At 44.2% G+C, this 17,927-nt stretch overlaps 1 protein-coding gene across 2 annotated transcripts in view; it reads right to left on the reverse strand.

Annotated features, from left to right (window-relative positions):
• Nucleotides 1-16,184, reverse strand: part of ZNF398 (zinc finger protein 398) — a 31,481-nt gene extending 15,297 nt beyond the window's left edge. Inside the window, exons 1-4 of one of the 2 annotated variants that reach the window (XM_057550281.1) lie at nucleotides 15,784-16,184; nucleotides 12,193-12,549; nucleotides 5,230-5,356; nucleotides 4,569-4,682 (exon numbers count right to left, since the gene is read on the reverse strand). In XM_057550281.1, the coding sequence (XP_057406264.1) occupies nucleotides 4,569-4,682; nucleotides 5,230-5,356; nucleotides 12,193-12,549; nucleotides 15,784-15,807 (622 nt within the window). In that variant the 5' untranslated portion in view covers nucleotides 15,808-16,184. Of the gene's footprint in view, nucleotides 1-4,568; nucleotides 4,683-5,229; nucleotides 5,357-12,192; nucleotides 12,589-15,783 lie in introns of both variants that reach the window. The other variant, XM_057550280.1, reaches the window with a different exon arrangement.
• Between the last annotated feature and the right edge of the window lie 1,743 nt (nucleotides 16,185-17,927).

A 17,927-nucleotide genomic window follows, 5' to 3' on the forward strand; every position in this document is an offset into this window, starting at 1 on the left:
TATACTTCAGTTAAAACAAAAACTGGTGCTGAGATTTGAATTCTTAAGCAGACAATAAAAATACTTGACACATGAAACTACCATTGGTAAAGATATAAAAACTTTTTTTGCACCTTTTGTGAAATAGGTATGGAACTGTAACATAGCAGGTGAATATATTGAGTATTTGTGTAATAAGTTAAAACCTCTAAGTTTTATTTCCAGGATAATTCTTGTTTGCAAATAGGCTAAAATAAAATAAAAGGATTATCATATTTGGATGTGCCTTAGTCGCTGATTTTGTTTAGGAAAAGGTGGCCTTGCTGGATTGGAGTGAACAGTGATCAAGGAGATAAGGGTGATGCACCCAAAACAATGATGATCAAAGAAGTCTCCTCAGGACTACAAGGTTTGAGAATGAATTTATTTTACTTATGGGTCATTCTAGAATCTTGGCTCTAGTCCATGGCTTCCAAACTAGAAGAAGGGCTAGATAATGGGCTTTTGGTAATTATTCCATCTGAACTTCCTAGTTAAGGCTTTTCTCCAAAGAATTCTAAAATATTGGAGTTCAATATTAAAACTATCAGCAACCAAATAATGGCCACACACACACAGAGCTGGTCTGTATTTTGGCCCTAGTAATAGAGTTAAAGAAGAATTTCAGAAATCTCAGGTTTATATTTTTCTGTATTCTCCCATTCACTACTATTTTGTACTCATTGTAAGCAGTTTTATCTAAGATACTAGACATCAATGTCTGTTCCCTAGGAGGAATAATAATTTCTCTTTTCCTTCATCAGATTCAGATGATGGTGATGGAGACAGAGCATAAAATTAATTCTAAGATATCTGGACATAAAAAGGAGGGGGTGCCACATGGCACTATTGCTATCCCCAAATCTAGTCTACCTATGCATATTTTTACTTAATTACAATGCATAGTTCTTCCTAAAGCTCTAAAATGGAATACAATAATAAATTATGGGTGTTATTTTATAAGAAATATGGATAAATCCAAACATAATTTTAGAAAATTGTTTCTAAAAGTACATCAAAATTTTAATGTAAACACACTGGTCTAATAAAAATTACAAGGTGTATTAAAATTAAACAAAGATGGGAAATTCCCTGGGGGTCCAGTGGTTAGGACTCCAAGCTTCCACTGCTGGGGGCCCAGGATCAATCCCTGGTCAGGGAACTAAGATCCTGCATGCCCCACAGCACAGCCAAAAAAAAAAAAAAAAATTAAACAAACGTGATGATGTTAAAGAAAAGAGAAGCTGCTTGCTCAAAAATGAAAAGTTTTGATTCCTTTTTTTAATAATAACAAGATGTTAAAAATGATATAAATGGTTAAAGTGAAGAATAATCTACGAAAAAAATACTTTATTAGTTCTGTCACTAAAGTGGCCCAGCATTAGTATCTACCTGGCATCCGTGTGGACAGTCTGTTATGCACCTTGATGACCAGACAGTTAATACTATTCTCTACCGAAAGGAAACAGGACTTTTTTAATGTGTTAGGAGAAGGAAAATCTAAAATAGGCTCCTGTTAACACAGCAGGCCTGAGACTGCCTATCCTTAGAAGGCCTGCTTGCAAGGTTGGTGCTTGGCTGGCAAACAGCCCTCTATGCTGGTATCAAACTTTCCTATATGTTGAGTGCCTCACTGGGCCTAAGCTGTTTGTACAAACAGTGTGGTTTATGTTGAACATCCACTTTCCTTCTGGGAGTCTGGAATCTTGGTACATGCCAGACAGAGGGTGCCTACGTGACCAGCCTTGGGTGCTGAGTCCCCAGAGAGCTTCTCTGGGAGACAACACACTGCACATGTTGTCACAACTCATCGCTGGAGGAATTAAGTGTGTCCTATGAGACTCTACTGAAAGGGGACTCTGGAAGCTGGCCCCTGGTTCCCTCCAGACTTTGCCCTGAGTGCCTTTAACCTTTGCTGATTTTGCTTTGTGTCCTTTCACTGTAATAAATCTCAGCCCTGAGCGTGACTATATGCCGGGTCCTGTGTGTCCTCCCAGCAAATTACTGGGCCTAGGAGAAGTCTTGGAAATCCCAACACAGCCTGGAACATATTTTTTTAAGAAAACGAGTACTGAGGCAGTACTAGAAGGACACAGGAGACACAGGAGATAGTTTAAAAGTCCTCTCACTTGTTGACAATTTGAGCAACCAAAAGAAAACAATTGAATTAAATGAATAAAAAGGCATTAAAATATAATTAAACCTAAAAGGAGGAAAATATTATGGGTTCTAAAGGTTAGAAACATATGAATTTTTTAAAGGCTATATATTGATCAGTCCAAATTATATGACTTCTATCCTCAAGTTCTGGTAAATATCTAGGTTGGTAATCACCAATGCAAGCTAAAACTCTAAAGAATAAAACCAGAGTACTAAATAAATGCAGTGCTTACACTGTTAATTCTAAATAAAAATGTAGGGCTTCCCTGGTGGCGCAGTGGTTGAGAATCTGCCTGCCAATGCAGGGGACACGGGTTCGAGCCCTGGTCTGGGAAGATCCCACATGCCACGGAGCAACTGGGCCCGTGAGCCACAATTACTGAGCCTGCGCGTCTGGAGCCTGTGCTCCGCACCAAGAGAGGCCGCGACGGTGAGAGGCCCGCGCACCGCGATGAAGAGTGGTCCCCACTTGCCACAACTAGAGAAAGCCCTCGCACAGAAACGAAGACTCAACACAGTCATAAATAAATAAATAAATAAAAGAACGTGAATTTCTTTAAAAAAAAAATGTATTAAAGTATAAAGGGTAACTACCCACAAATAGAGTCTTTTCTTTTTAAGATTTTTTTTTTTTGATGTGGACCACTTTTAAAGTCTTTATTGAAATTGTTACAATATTGCTTCTGTTTTATGTTTTGGTTTTTTGGCCCTGAGGCATGTGGGATCTCAGCTCCTCAACCAGGGATCTAACCCACACCCCTGCACTGGAAGGCAAAGTCTCAACCACTGGACCTCCAGGGAAGTCCCCCACAAATAGAGTCTTAAAAACCAAGGTAAAAATAAATTGACAAGATGGAAGCTAAATCAAACTTTCATATATAATCTCAAAACCAAATTATTTATACCTTTTCCATTCATCCCTAAACAATAAAATGATACACTCATTTTTGCTCACTGAGGACTATGTCATGTAACTAACAAAGGTGACCAAGGAGCCATTTCCAATAATGAATTTTTCTGCAATCAAATAACCCATCTTTATTTGTGATATGATTTTAGACTCATTATTTATATCCATGATATAGAGATAAATAAAATTCAACCTGTTACACTGCCTAAATACAATCACCTACACATTCTTAAAAATAGTGGGTAGCAGATATATACGTTCCTCAAAACTCAGAGAATGGGACTTTCCTGGTGGCACAGTGGTTAAAAATCTGCCTGCCAATGCAGGGGACACGGGTTCGAGCCCTGGTCCGGGAAGATCCCACATGCCGCGAAGCAACTAAGCCCGTGTGCCACAACTACTGAGCCTGTGCTCTAGAGTCTGCGAGCCACAACTACTGAACCCCACGTACCTAGAGCCCGTGCTCCACAACAAGAGAAGCCACCGCAATGAGAAGCCCGCGCACCATGATGTAGAGTAGCCCCCACTCGCCGCAACTAGAGGAAGCCCGCACACAGCAACGAAGACCCAACACAGCCATAAATAAATAAATAAAATTAAAAAGAAAAATTTACATCAAAAGAAAAAATATAAACAGATATTGAACTCTAGGTAAATGATATTCATGCTGAACTAATTAGGGGGAAATGTATTGATATCTGTACTGATTTTGAAATACATGAAAAATAAGATGTATTGATGCAGGGATAGAGGGATGCAGGGATGGATATATATGTAATAGGGAAGTACAGTAAAATGTTAGTGATAGAATCTAGGTGATAGGTATCTAGGTGTTCATTGTAAAATTATTTCAACTGTTCTGATTGTTTGAAAATTTTCATAATAAAATGTTAGAAAAAATAACAGTGTATGGGGCGGGGGTGGGTTGTCAGAGAAGTTCATCTAATAGAGATGTCTGGAGGATGAATTTTCTGTGAGCTTTCTATCTATCAAGGAACAAAAATTGCATGAGATTTTTCTGATAACAGAGGTGGGACTTGAGAGAAATAATACTGGACTTTGACTAGCAGTCTTTCCCACACAATATCAAGGAGCTGCCAACCAAAAAAACCAGGGAGAGTTAACTAATGATAGCTGGCTACCAAACTGGGCAAAATCCACTTTGCCCAGGTGGATGCCATCAGGGTCTGCCAGTTAAGTGCGTCCCCGAGGGACCAGGCAGACTCCCAGCCCCTTAGCACTTCTGAACAGCTGGGCACACATTCCCTCAATAGCCCTTAGGTGTGTGGTACGGATGAGCGAAGGCCCTGGACAAGGTTATCTCTAAGCTCTATTTAAATGCCTGATGACCCATTTGCAGTCTACTTGCTTTAGGACTGAGAGGCTCTAGAAGCCCCAAGCCCTGCTTACCTTAGTTCTGAGCCATCATCTCTGACCAGGAAAGGGAGACAAGGAGTGGATACTCTCTTCTCTCACTCACCTTCACTGGGATCTGTGGGAATCTCACTTCCCTCTGGCCCTGCCTGGTCCTCTGTATTATGGTCCCCTTCTGGCTGAATCTGAGATAAGACATCAGGTTGATTCATGGCATAATCTAGGAGAGGAAAATGGGAAAGAGGGTATGACAAAGTGATAAATGAGGATGACAACTAATGGCATAAAAGCTGAACTGAAGGCTGTGAGGTCCACAGGCCCAGGGAATTTCTTTTAGAGTCTAGATCACCTCCCCCCATCCATTCACCTCCAACTATGGACGGTATCTATTAGGAAACAGGTAAGAGGAGAGGTGAGGTGTGGGAAAGGCACATGTGCTACTTGGGCACGGCCTGCTACTTCCATGGAGTAAGAGTGAGTGTGCCTCGAGGAGGAGAGGCAAGGCCCTTTCAAAGTGAAGGATACCATGGAAACCACTGCAGCTGGCACACCCATAACCCATAACCTTGAACTTCATTCTCTGTCCCATGATTTGGCAGAAGGAGAGATCATGATTTCCTATTTAGCAAGGGTGAACTGGAAATCTTTCGCTTGGAACCAGAAGTGTGAGGACAGAGTGAAAATGAGGACACCGGAGGAAAAGGGACCATTCTGAGACTTCTTGGAGCTGCTGTCACCTCATTCAAAAGGTGCCAACTTAGCCTCACCCATGGAAATGAGAGACTCGTAGTTGCCCTTCATGATATTCTTGTAAAGTTCCTTTTGCCATTCTTCTAATTTTTCCCACTCTGGAGTGGAAAAGTAGATGGAGATGTCATCAAATGTCACAGGCACCTGAAATTACAACACTGGGGTTAGTTTCTCTCACTGCAATTTAACCATTCAATAAATCTCTACTAAATGCCTACTAGTTACAAAAAACCTATGTGAGATGCTGAAAGGATACAGGCAATATTTAAGACACAGATCTAACCTCCAAGAGTTGACAGTGTTTACACTGTGATAAACTTTAGGGCTATGAGTTCTAGGAGAGTGTAAACAGTCACTCATAGAGGTAGGTACAAATGCAAAGCAGGATTTAATTCACAGAACTCTACATATTGTGAATATCCATCAAGTACAGGGCTTATCCTAAGCACCAAGATTATAAATATATCGTTTCTGCCTAAAAGGAGCATATGACTATATTCAAATTAATGACATGGACAAGAAATTTTGGAAACAGAGCTATAATGGGGTTGGGATGAGTCTAGAAAAGATGGAACTTTGGCCAGTCCTAAAAGACAGGTAGGTTATAAACAGGCCTAATGTGAATGGGAAAAACATTTAAGCATGGGACATTGGAGAGTGCATTCAGAGAACAATTATGGATTCTGCCTTGTTGGAGTCAAGGTTTCATGAAGGAAATGGTCATATACAGAACAGAATCCTCCCACCTTCCAGCACAATTCTGTCTAAAGCTAGGAGCTTATCCACAGGCAAATGGATATGCTTCTCTGGAAAGAAATACAAGAGTTGCCTGGGGAATTAAGGCACCAAGTATGGGCACTATTCCCTAGTGTAAAGCTCTTCTCCTTCTGCCATCATCATAATGGCTAGCTCTTCCTTTTCCTGCCTGAGAGCTTTCAACAGTTTTATTCTTAAATATGAGCTTATTTCTAAGTATCAGTGACCATTTAGAGAAATCCTGCCACATGATCAAGAAAGACTAAAATAAAAGGAGGGAAAAAAATAACTGTGGAAAAAATAGAAATACCTAGGCAACAGAATTTTTTTTAAAAACCTTAGTTAGTAATCCCATAAAGATTCAAGAGATATTAAACCCATAAAATAAAAACAGGATGCTATGGGAAAAGAAATATCCAAGAGCAAGAAAGACTCCGGGTAACTAATATATATACATATACTTTTTTCCCCAAATTAAAAAATTCAATAAAAAGATACTCATCTTCATAAACTTAACATATCCTTTAAAATACAAAGGTCTATACAATTCTATGAGGCAATTAATTTCTCTCTAATTGCTTCATTTGTGTCATCTTTTTTTCCCCAACCATAAATTTTGTTCCTTAGGAGCTAGAACCATAAATTACTCATTTTACATCCTGCTCAGCATCTAAAACCAACTGAGGCAAATGTAGATGCCCAATAGTTAATTTTTTATCTAATCTCACTACAGAAAAGATTTGTGATAGCTTACAACAGAAACACATGTGATAAAATAATGACAAAAATAAAGGATTGAGATGGGCTTCTGGTTCAAGATTGTGAACTAAACACACATGTACTTCCCTTTCCACCCAGAGTTCCATTGAAATGACAGTAAATAAGATCAGGAGGGATTAAATAACAGTACCAAGAATGAGAAGGAGAGGCCGTCAGTAGATCAGAATTTCTGATGAGTTTCTCACTGAGACCTAGAGGATGTGCCTGTGCTGGGGCCTAAGGTACGAGGAAGCTGCATCTCTGACAACACACAGGAAAGGACTGCAGTGACGAATCCAGAGAATTCCAAGCTCAAAGCTGGCAGAGATGCTGAGTAGGGGTTACTGGTTATAAACTGCAGTCTGGAGGTCTATCTTTGGAATAGCGGGGCCCCCCTGCCTTGTCCTCATCAGCCCTGGTAAAGCAGCATTTACCCCAAAGCTGAAACCCAGACCTCAACTCTAAAGAAATTAAAAAACCCACCTGGAGGGCTTCCGTGGTGGCACAGTGGTTAGGAATCCGCCTGCCAATGCAGGGAATACGGGTTCGAGCCCTGGTCCGGGAAGATCCCACATGCCGCAGAGCAACTAAGCCCGTGCGCCACAACTACTGAGCCTGCGCTCTAGAGCCCACGAGCCACAACTACTGAGCCCGAGAGCCACAACTACTGAAGCCCGCACGCCTAGAACCCATGCTCCGCAACAAGAGAAGCCACCGCAATGAGAAGCCTGCACACCGCAACGAAGAGTTGCCCCCACTCGCCACAACTAGAGAAAGCCCCGCACGCAGCAATGAAGACCCAACGCAGCCAAAAATAAATAAATATTTTTAAAAACCAAAAAAACCTGCCTGGAGACAGCACCCGGTCCCAGTGCGGTGCTGACAACTTAGAGTACCACCTTACTCCTGGCCTCTGGGTGGCCCCCGCACTGCCTGTTTGCTCCTCGCACAGCACCTTAAAGTGAAGCCCACCTATATCGGGCACCTATGGAGAGAGCCTCTCCTGCAAAGGAAAGATCCTTTGGTTAAACAGACTTACATGGTGGCAGAGAACATACACCAGCTTCCTCAAATTAACCTCTTAATTAACCTACAAACAACCAAGGATTATTCGATATTGAAAACGTAAAACTAACAGCATCAAGATGAACACACACTACAAACAATCCTAGAGAATTAAAAAAAAAAAAAAGCTCTAATACATATTCTCAGAGACACTCAAGTAGATACTGCATCCATTAAAAAAAAATTCAGGCTGCTTTAAAAAAGGAGAAAATAAATATTCTGGAAAATTAAATATATACTTGTTAAGATAAAAGAAAGGCTGGAAGGAAACGTCACAGAACTCTAGTTTAAAAGGTGAAAAATATGAAGGAAAAGTTAAAGACACAAAGACAATAATCCATCATCTGTCAAACAGTAATTCCAGAAAGAGAACAGAAAAAAATGTGAAAGGGGGAAATGAAAAATTATAAAAATAGAATCACAGAAGAAAATTTTCCAGAGTGGAAAACATATCAGTCTTCTGACTGAAAGGTCACACCGAGTGCCCAACAAAAATTTTAAAAGACCTACACCCAGACACATCCTCAACAAATTTTAGAAAAACAAAGTACAAATAGAAGATAAAATCTTCCAGAGAGGAAAAAAAAAAAAAAGATTTCTTACAAACAAACAAGAATTGATTTGTTATTAAACTTTTCATCAATGGCATTTGATGTTATGAGACAAAGGACCAATGCCTTTAAAATTGTGAGAGAAATGGAATATTATTCAGTCTTAAAAAGGAAATTCTGACACCTGCTCCAACATGGATGAACCTGGGAGAGGTCATGCTCAGTGAAATAAGCCAGTCATACGGGGACAGATGTCATACTGTATGACACTACCTAGATGAGGACCTAGAGCAGACAGATTCACAGAGACAGAAAGCAGAAGCGGGGTTGCCAGGGGCTGGGGGAGGGGGGAATGGGGGGGTTATATAGGTGCAGCATTAAAGTTTTGCAAAATGAAGAAGTTCTGAAGATGGTTGGTGGTGACAGTTGCATAACAATGTGAATGTACTTAATGCCACTGAACTGTACACTTAAAATGGTTAAAATGGTAAATATTTTTTCTTTTTTCCCCTCCCCCCCAAAATGGTAAATTTTATGTCATATATATTTTACCACAATTTAAAAAATTAAAATTAAGAAAAAAATTCTGAGGGAAAATTATTTTGAATTTGGTATTCAAAAGTAAGGGCAGAATAAGAGCATTTTCAACAAATCAAGGACACAAAATTTCTTTGTGGCCCATGTTTCAATCTAGTAAATCTTCAATTCATGAAGAAATTCAATTTCATGAAGAAATCTTTGAGAGAAAACACATTATTTTATACATGACTTTGGAGTTTAAGATGGACAGTTTAAATGTTATCCATTCATCCAGGTAAGACAGTAAGTAACTTTATGGCAAATACTAAGTTTAAATTACCCGAAAAAACTTCTGGAGGTGCTCCAGATACACAAACAAAACACACTGTGGGGAAGGTTCTCTCTAAGATGCTGACTCTGACCCCTCCGGCCTCCTGCTCACCTCTGCTCTCGTCCCCTGCAGGCCTTAAAGGAGCCCCCATCGCCTCTCTTCCCGTTCACTCTTCAGCCTGCTGCACCCAGCCTGCTATCCCCGCCACTGCACTAAGACAACTCTTGCGAGGTCCCCAGCGAGGCTGTGTTGCCAAGTTGTATTCACCATCCTCATCTTTCTAGCCCTCTCAGTAACATATTAACCCACACGACCACTGTCCCTTGACCCTGTGACCCACACACTCACTGGCCACCACTCCCACCCATGGCGCTTGGTCCTTGGAATCTTTCTGCTGCTTCTCCACATTCTCTCCCGAAGTAATCACCTCCAGCCTCATGACTTACAATACAATCTGTACGTCAATGATTTCCAAATATTTCTCACCTTTGAGCTTCAAAGATCACTTAACATCTCTCCTGAACGTATCCCAGCCATCTCAAACCAATGCTGCCAAAGGAGAACTAATTCCTTCCCACCCTGAAGCATCCCCACCTCTGTAAATGCCAACACCATCCATCCGGTCCTTCAAGTCAAAAGCCTAAGAGCCGGTGGTTAAGAGCATACGCTCTGGAGCCAACTGGGTCACAGTACAACTCCATTATTTATATTTACTGACTGCATGATCTTGGGCAAGTTAGGAGTCTTATGAAAGTAATTAAGGCACTTACAATAGTAAGTGCTCAGTAAATTATCACAGTTAATTTACAGCTATTTTTCTTAATTCCTCTTTCCCTAATTCCCATTAGTAAGTCCTACCGTCAATTTTACCATCAAAACAGCCTGAATCTGTCCACTTGTCTCCATCTCCACTGCTGCCACCCTCACTCAAGCCACTCTCGGCCCTCCTACTATTACAGCTGCCTTATTGTTTTCTCCCTGCTTCTGTTCTTACCCCCATGACCCATTCGGCCCAGAGCGGCCAAAGAGATTCTTTCAAAATACAGACCAGATATAACTCCTCCGCTATAAAATCCCCCAATCTTCCCATTACACCCAAGATAAAGTCCACATTCCTTACCTCAGTTTCCAATGCCCTATGTCCGTGGTTCACAACCGTAGTTGCATATTAGAATTATCTATGGAGTTTTTTTTTTTAACATCTTTATTGGAGTATAATTGCTTTACAATGGTGTGTTAGTTTCTGCTTTATAACAAAGTGAATCAGTTATACATATACATATGTTCCCATATCTCTTCCCTCTTGTATCTCCCTCCCTCCCACCCTTGCTATCCCACCCCTCTAGGTGGTCACAAAGCACCGAGCTGATCTCCCTGTGCTATGCAGTTGCTTCCCACTAGCTATCTATTTTACGTTTGGTAGTGGATATATGTCCATGCCACTCTCTCACTTTGTCACAGCTTACCCTTCCCCCTCCCCATATCCTGAAGTCCATTCTCTAGTAGGTCTGTATCTTTATTCCCATCTTACCACTATGTTCTTCATGACCTTTTTTTTTTTCTTAGATTCCATATATATGTGTTAGCATACTGTATTTGTTTTTCTCTTTCTGACTTACTTCACTCTGTATGACAGACTCTAACTCCATCCACCTCACTACAAATAACTCAATTTCGTTCTTTTTATGGCTGAGTAATATTCCAGTGTATATATGTGCCACATCTTTATCCATTCATCCGATGATGGACACTTAGGTTGCTTCCATGTCCTGGCTGTTGTAAATAGAGCTGCAATGAACATTTTGGTACATGACTCTTTTTGAACTATGGAGTTTTAAGATTAATGATTAGGCCCCATCCTGAACCTGTTAAGTCCGAACCTCTAGATGTGATGCCCATCAAAATTTTAAAAGCCCCCCCCAGGTGATTCCTGTACAGCTAGGGCTGAAAAACACTGCCCTAAATGAGCTGCCCCCCTGCTTCTCTAGCTCCACTTATTCACTGCACACCAGCCAACTGGTCTTTTTCTTTCCCCTCAGTGTTTCAAGTTTGTTTGTGCCTTTGGGACATTGCACCAGGTATTCTTTACACCTGGAAAGCTCTTCCTCAGATCCTCTCCCACTAGGTTCCTTCCTGTCATTTAGTCTCAGCCTAAAAATTAGCTACTTTATGAGACCTTCTGTGACATCCAATCTAAAAAATAAATCACCAGATAGCACTTTTATTTTTATCAAAGTACTTAAATGGATTTATTTTGTTTGTTTATTTTATCTTTCCCCCTAAAATTTAAGCTCCAGGGGAGCTTACAAGAATTGTTCACTGCTGTGCCTTCAGGAAGTAGATATCAAGCAAATAGTAAGTGTTCAAGAAGTATTTGTTGAATAAACGAATAAATAAATGGGCATGTTTGGAAACTAGCTGCCTCGAGGCTGTCTTCCATAGCTCAAGAATGATGTTTATTTCCTGTTGTTTTAGGGACTATTCCCTTCAGAAGGGCCGGGCCCTAGCACTGTGGCGCACTCTGGAAAGGATGCTGCAGGACAGGACCCATGTGGACCCTAGACCCACAGACAGCCCCAAACCTTATATTAACCACTTAACTCCACATCCCTTCCTCTGTCCTCCTCTAACTTTTTTTTTTACCAGAATTTCCAACAAATTCAAATTGACTGATTTAAATAATATTTACTTTTGTTTCCAACCAAGACTGTAGCAGACAGGTTAATAAAGAAATAAGTGACTTGGGGATAATGGGCAGGAGAAAGCAAAAGAGAAAAAAATCCATCTGCCAGATAGCCAACTTTGGATTGGGAAGACTTTTCCAATCTGAAGTTTGACACTTCACATGATCACTAAATTGAACATGGAATGCTTCCAAAATAGATAAAACACAAAACAACTTCTTGGTTCCTTCAGCCAAACTGATTGACCAAGACTACCCCTTGCTAATAGTCTAAGGTCTAGTGGTAGCACTCTGCACGCAGAAGTGGAGGTATTACCTTTGGGATATCTCCTTTAATACCGGGGGGCAGCCGCAGGATCCAGAAGTTCCTGTTCCTCAGCAGATTCTCCAAGTTCTCCAGACGCCTCTGCAGCAGCCCGTACTCCTGCAGCAGGGTCCCCAGCACCGCCCACTTGCCCTCCAGCTGGTTCCCGAGATCAGCCACTGTCTTTTCGCAGCTGGCCAGCTTCTTCTCGGCCGTCCCTGTCCGTCCTTCCAGGTGCAGGAGTCGCCGGCTGTGGACCTCCACCTTTCTCTCGATAGCCTGCACGGCCGCCACTACTGTCCACAAGGAGATGGCCGCAGTCTGCAGGTGTGCTTCATTTGCTGCTGGGGGTGTGGGAAGAGGAAGCGCCTGCAGGGATGTAAGGCATTCGGAGTCCCATTCAGAAGTCTGTGTGCAGTGGAGAGAGGAGACGAGGCATTGAGTGTTAGAAGGAGCCCTAATCCGAACTAAAATGAGATAAGTGCTGCTTAAGTGGCCAGCGGAGATTAATCTAAATATAGTTTTAGTAGTGCCTGCATAAGCCTCATCTTTATGGAGCTCATTGACATAAAAAGCCAAGAGAATTGCTTTGGTGGTTGAAGGATGGAGTAGGTAAGACAGTGAACAGGTGAAACTGGATCAAGAAGCAGCCTGGCACAGAGCCAATCACCCAGAGGCCAGGTTGCTGCTGCATCCTCTGTCTCTGGAAAAGCTCTAAGTGCATCAGGATCTTTCCAGGTTTCAGTGAGCTCAGTGCCCTTCTGATAAACCCCTTATTTATTGACTTAGGCTCTGGCCCCATCCATCACCCTGCTGACAAGCCACAACCATATCATTCAGTAGTAGTTGAATAAGCTGAGAATGTTGAGTGTGGAGAAAGCATGACAGCTATTTTCAAATATTTGAGGGTTATAAAACAGAAGGCAGGACAGACTTGTTTACTCCTATACTGTGACTCCAGAGGGCAGAACTAGAACCAACATGAAATTTTCTGGAACGTAAACTCTGGCCTATATAAATAAGTTTTGAACTAGATCTTTCCAAGAACATAACAGGCTGCCCCCTCACTGAACATACCTTGGAACAAAGAGTGTATAGAAAATGAAACTCCTACAACAAATGGGAGGTTGGATGAGGATGACCTCTGCAAAGCCTTCTAACTCTACGAGTTCGATAACCGGCTCTTTGGCCACAACCTCCGGTCTCTGCAGCTCTCCCACTACCTTTTTCTCCTTTCACCTGCTCTGCAATCCCACTGAACCCTTGACCGTTCCATTTGCTCCCGGTTTACCGGCCTGCTCCGGGCTTTGCTTTCTTCCTTGGCTGATCATTTCAGCTAACTTCAACCCCCTCACTTGTCTGCCTTTCTGCCTCACCTGCTCGGCTAACCTCCAGCTTTGAATCAGTTCAGTTGTTCTCATTCTCTGTTCCTGGAAGCAGGCCGGTAAGCCCTACGAAATGAAGTCACACAACCGGGTAAACTGGTGTCACCACACACCCGTGGTCTCTAAGCTCGGCAGGGACTCAGCACTGCCCTGTGCCCCCATGCTCCTCTTCCCATGCCACAGAGTGGCCACTACAAGCCCCTGGCCCTGTTCAGCTTTTAGTACAGCGCCTCTCAAACTAATGGGCGTCGGCGTCATCTGGAGGTCCTGCTAAAATGCAAGACTCTGATTCAGTAGGTCTGGGAGGAAAACCGGGAGTTTGCACTGAAAACAAGGTGATGCTGCTGTTGCTGCTTCAGGGGGCGCAGGCTGGGCAGGAAGACCCCTGTCCGCTGGGGGCCCCTCACTCTCAGGCGATGACGCGGCCTCCTACTTGAGAAGAGGGTTCGAACTATTAGACCTCAACTCTCTCAACGTTCTCCTCTTTCTCTTCGTTTTCTTCACGCTCCTTCCCACTTCAAACGCATCAGTAGCTTAGTCCATGCTTTCTTCTTTCCTTCCCTCAGGAAAAAGGTTCATCCTGTTTAAAACTAATCTCTCCACTTTATGCTCTGAATGCCACCTCCTTCCACAGTTTTAGGTACACGGATCTTTTCTCTTGTTTATGGTCAATGTTTCAATCTCTCCTGGGTCTTCTCCATGGGACAGACCTGCACTGTTCAATATGGTAGCCACATGTGGCTACTGAACACTTGAGATGCATTTATTTCCATTGAGATGCGCCGTGAGTAAAAAATACACACCAGAGTTTGAAGACTGAGTATGGGGAGAAAATGTACAACTTCATCGATCATTTCTTAATACTAATTACACACTGAAATATTTTGTAAGCCTTGGGTTAAACAGAACATATCATTAAAGTACATTTCAGCTATTTCTCTATACTTCTAAAATGTGACTACTGGGAATTCCCTAACATCCAGTGGTTAGGACTCCGCGCTTTCACTGCCAAGGGCTCAGCAGGCCACTGGGCAAAAATAAGTAAGTAAATAAAATAAAATAAAATAAAATAAAATAAAATAAAACGTGACTGCTAGAAAATTTAAGGTTATATATGTGGCTTCTATTATGTTTCTATTGGACAGGGCTGGCATATAGACACATGATCATCTCTACCATATTGAAAAACAAGATCCAAAAGGAAAAAATAGGTCTGAGGGCACAGATGACAGTCCCTCTGCTCGATCCCCCACCCCAATGCTGCTGCTTCTTCCTTTTTCCTCCTCTTCCCCCCCCCCCTCACTTTCGGGTCACTACTCTGTAGGCCAGTCTGGCTCCTGATCCACTACAATGACTCTCCTTGGCGTGAGCAGAGGCTTCTTAGCTGGCAAATCCAAGGCATCGTTTCCGGTCCTGTTACTTGACTAGTCCCTGCTGGTTCTGCACGGCTCTTGTGTGCAGCGACTGTCTCGGTCAGCTCTGCAGGCTTAGCAACTGCCGGAGCGGGCTTGGCACGCGGCAGACCTGCAGTAAACATCCGCGTAATGAGTAAAACACGCAGAAAGTAATCCCGCCCTCGGAACCTGCACCAGTCGTTCACTCTGCAATCCCGACGGAGGGCCTCCTGCGTGTCCGGCATCGTCACGGGCTGGGCACTGGGGATCCCTGTCCTCCGGCGGTCCTTCAACACACCTAAGTGTTGCCGTCACCGCGGCATCTGTGGCTGCGCGAGGCTCACGGAGGCGGCAGCGAGGGTGACTGTGGGGTCGGCTCCCAGGGCTGGAGAATGGCTGATGAAAACCCCAAACCAAGCCAACCCCACTGCCCCGCGTCCGGCAGGCAGGAGCGGGGCTGGCACCAGGCGAGGATCGCTTCACTCATTCCTCTTTCATTGGTGTAAGAGGCTTTCTCCGCTGGAAACCTCCAAACGGGATGGGCGAGCCGGGGCCTCACACCCAGGCGCAGGGACCCAACGATGGGGGAGAGCGAGCTGTCCCAGACCCGCTCTCGGCGTCGGGGTCCCCCCCAGGCCCCTCTCCTGCCGGCGGGACCCCGGGGGGTGTCTGTGCTCGGCCGTCCGGGCTGCGCCCCGCTCCGGGGCCCCGCGCCTGACAGGCCGGGCTCCCCGCCCTCCTCCCTTCCCTCGAGTCCGATCGCAGAGCCCGAGGCGCCCCGACCCTCCCAGGCTCACTGCACTCGGCCCGCGGGCCGCCCTTACCGGAGCCGGGGCTGCCTCGGCCATGGTCCTGCGCTGTCCGGCCCCGCCGGAGTCGCCGCCGCCGCCTCCGCGCTGCCCCACGCAGGCCGGCCCCCGGCCTCTCCGCAGGCGGCGCCCGCCCGGCCCTGCCTTCCCGACCCCGCTCTCGCACTGCCGTCGGGCCCGGCTGCTCGGGGCGCGGGGACGCGGCAGAGGCGCGGGGCGGCCGGCCGGTGGAGCTCGGGTGGCGGGCAGGCTCAGCCGCGCTCAGCCCGCAACGGCCCCTCAGCTGGCGCTTTGTGGGCACCGAGCGCACCCCCGGGACCGCTCGGGCCTAGACGCGCCGCCCGCCCGCCGCGGCAGCGCGCCCCCTGCCGGCCCCGGCGGCCACTTGCGCCCCACCGGCTGGCTGGGCTTCGCTCGGCTCCGCTCGCGGATGGTTTGTTCTAGGGAAGTAAGTGGGTCTTGTTTTCTCACACACCCCGAGAGTGCTCAGCAGATTGGTGCTTAGAGCCCAGCCGCAAACCAGGGCTCATTCTGGGAAGTGTTTTTCTTCCTGGAGGCCCAATCAGCAGGCCCCGTCTGAAGGGAGGCGCCAGGGGGAGGGCAGCCCGATGCAGGAAGGTGGAAATGGGCGGAGTGCGAGGGCCAGGTGCCGGACAGGGCGTAGGGAGACAGTGGATTTGAATCAGAAACCATGAGGCACAGATCTGTGATGAAGACGACGTCCATCACTTGCAGAAATTGCAAATGTGGCTCCCAAGGGGAAGCGGTTCACATCCCACGTGGCCGGTGTTAGGACCAAAACTACAGTCGTCCTTACATCTCGGATTATTGAAGTTGGGGTTTGCTGGGTCTGCGCTAAGGGACAGCAAAGAACCAAGTGCTATCTACGGAGGTTGTGTATCTAAGGCTGACAGAGCGTATGTTACGGTAAGACAACCACATAACCCTGAGTTTCCAGCAAGGCCCTCCTTTCAAACAGGCTGAACGTGACTCAAAGTCCTCCCGAACCTGTATTTCAGCAAATGAATCAAGTCAATGCCCATAACAGTTAAAGAAGCTATAAATCACAAAAGTATGAGAACCGTCCTGTTGGGCCTGCTCTTGAGCCTACTAAGCTATTTTTAGACTGTAGCTACACCTGCAGTATGTAATTTGAGGTCTACCTGAAATTAATATATATTTTGGTCAAATGGTGAATGATGGTTAAAAATTGTCATTGTAAAGCAATTATACTCCAATAAAGATGTTTTAAAAAAAATTGCTATTCTCAGAATCAGAATATCACCATAACCAAATGAACTTCCAGAAAAGAGGGGGGAAATCTGAATTTTCTTGGAAAGGAAATTCATTTTTGTAATTTTATTATTAAAAATGTAGTAATTAAAATTTAAAAAAATTTAAAGTTTGAACTTCTAAGGCAAGAACAGCAACTGCTGGACACTCCTATGACCATTAAATAGAAACAATTGTATTACTAAATAAGATACTTTCAACTGAGCTTCTTGGGGCATAGATCTAGTTCTGCCAGTATAATATGGTAACATTGCCATTAAATATTCTTTCTTCTAATAGGAGCTTATTAAGGTAAAGATTTTCCCTTTTTTAATTCTTAGCCTTGAAAATTTGGGGGGATGGTGATAGCATTTCATCGAAGCAATTTCACTGACGTTTTGTGCACTGTTTCAAGAAAATACATATTTTCAGAAGCAGATTTAAGATGGCCATCCTCATATTTTTAATTTCTAATTTCTTTTCTTAATATCTTTACTTTATTTTATTTTCTATTTTTGTCTGCGTTGGGTCTTCGTTGCTGTGCATGGGCTTTCTCTAGTTGCTGCGAGAGGGGGCTACTCTTCCTTGCCGTGCGCGGGCTTCTCATTGCGGTGGCTTCTCTTGTTGAGGAGCACGGGGCTCCAGTAGCTGTGGCGCACGGGCTTAGTTGCTCCGCGGCATGTGGGATCTTCCCGGACCAGAGCGCGAACCGTGTCGCCTGCATTGGCAGGCGGATTCTTAACCACTGCGCCACCAGGGAAGACCCTAATTTCTAATTTCTAGTATTTTAGCCTGTTCTTGCGGCTATACATACTCACTGGAGAAAAATTTGTTCTTAAACTTTGGATCTAGAAATGGGACAATGGAGCAATTTAACTGGTTTTCAA

This window comes from Balaenoptera acutorostrata, chromosome 7, assembly GCF_949987535.1.
Source record: "Balaenoptera acutorostrata chromosome 7, mBalAcu1.1, whole genome shotgun sequence".
NCBI lineage: Eukaryota > Metazoa > Chordata > Mammalia > Artiodactyla > Balaenopteridae > Balaenoptera > Balaenoptera acutorostrata.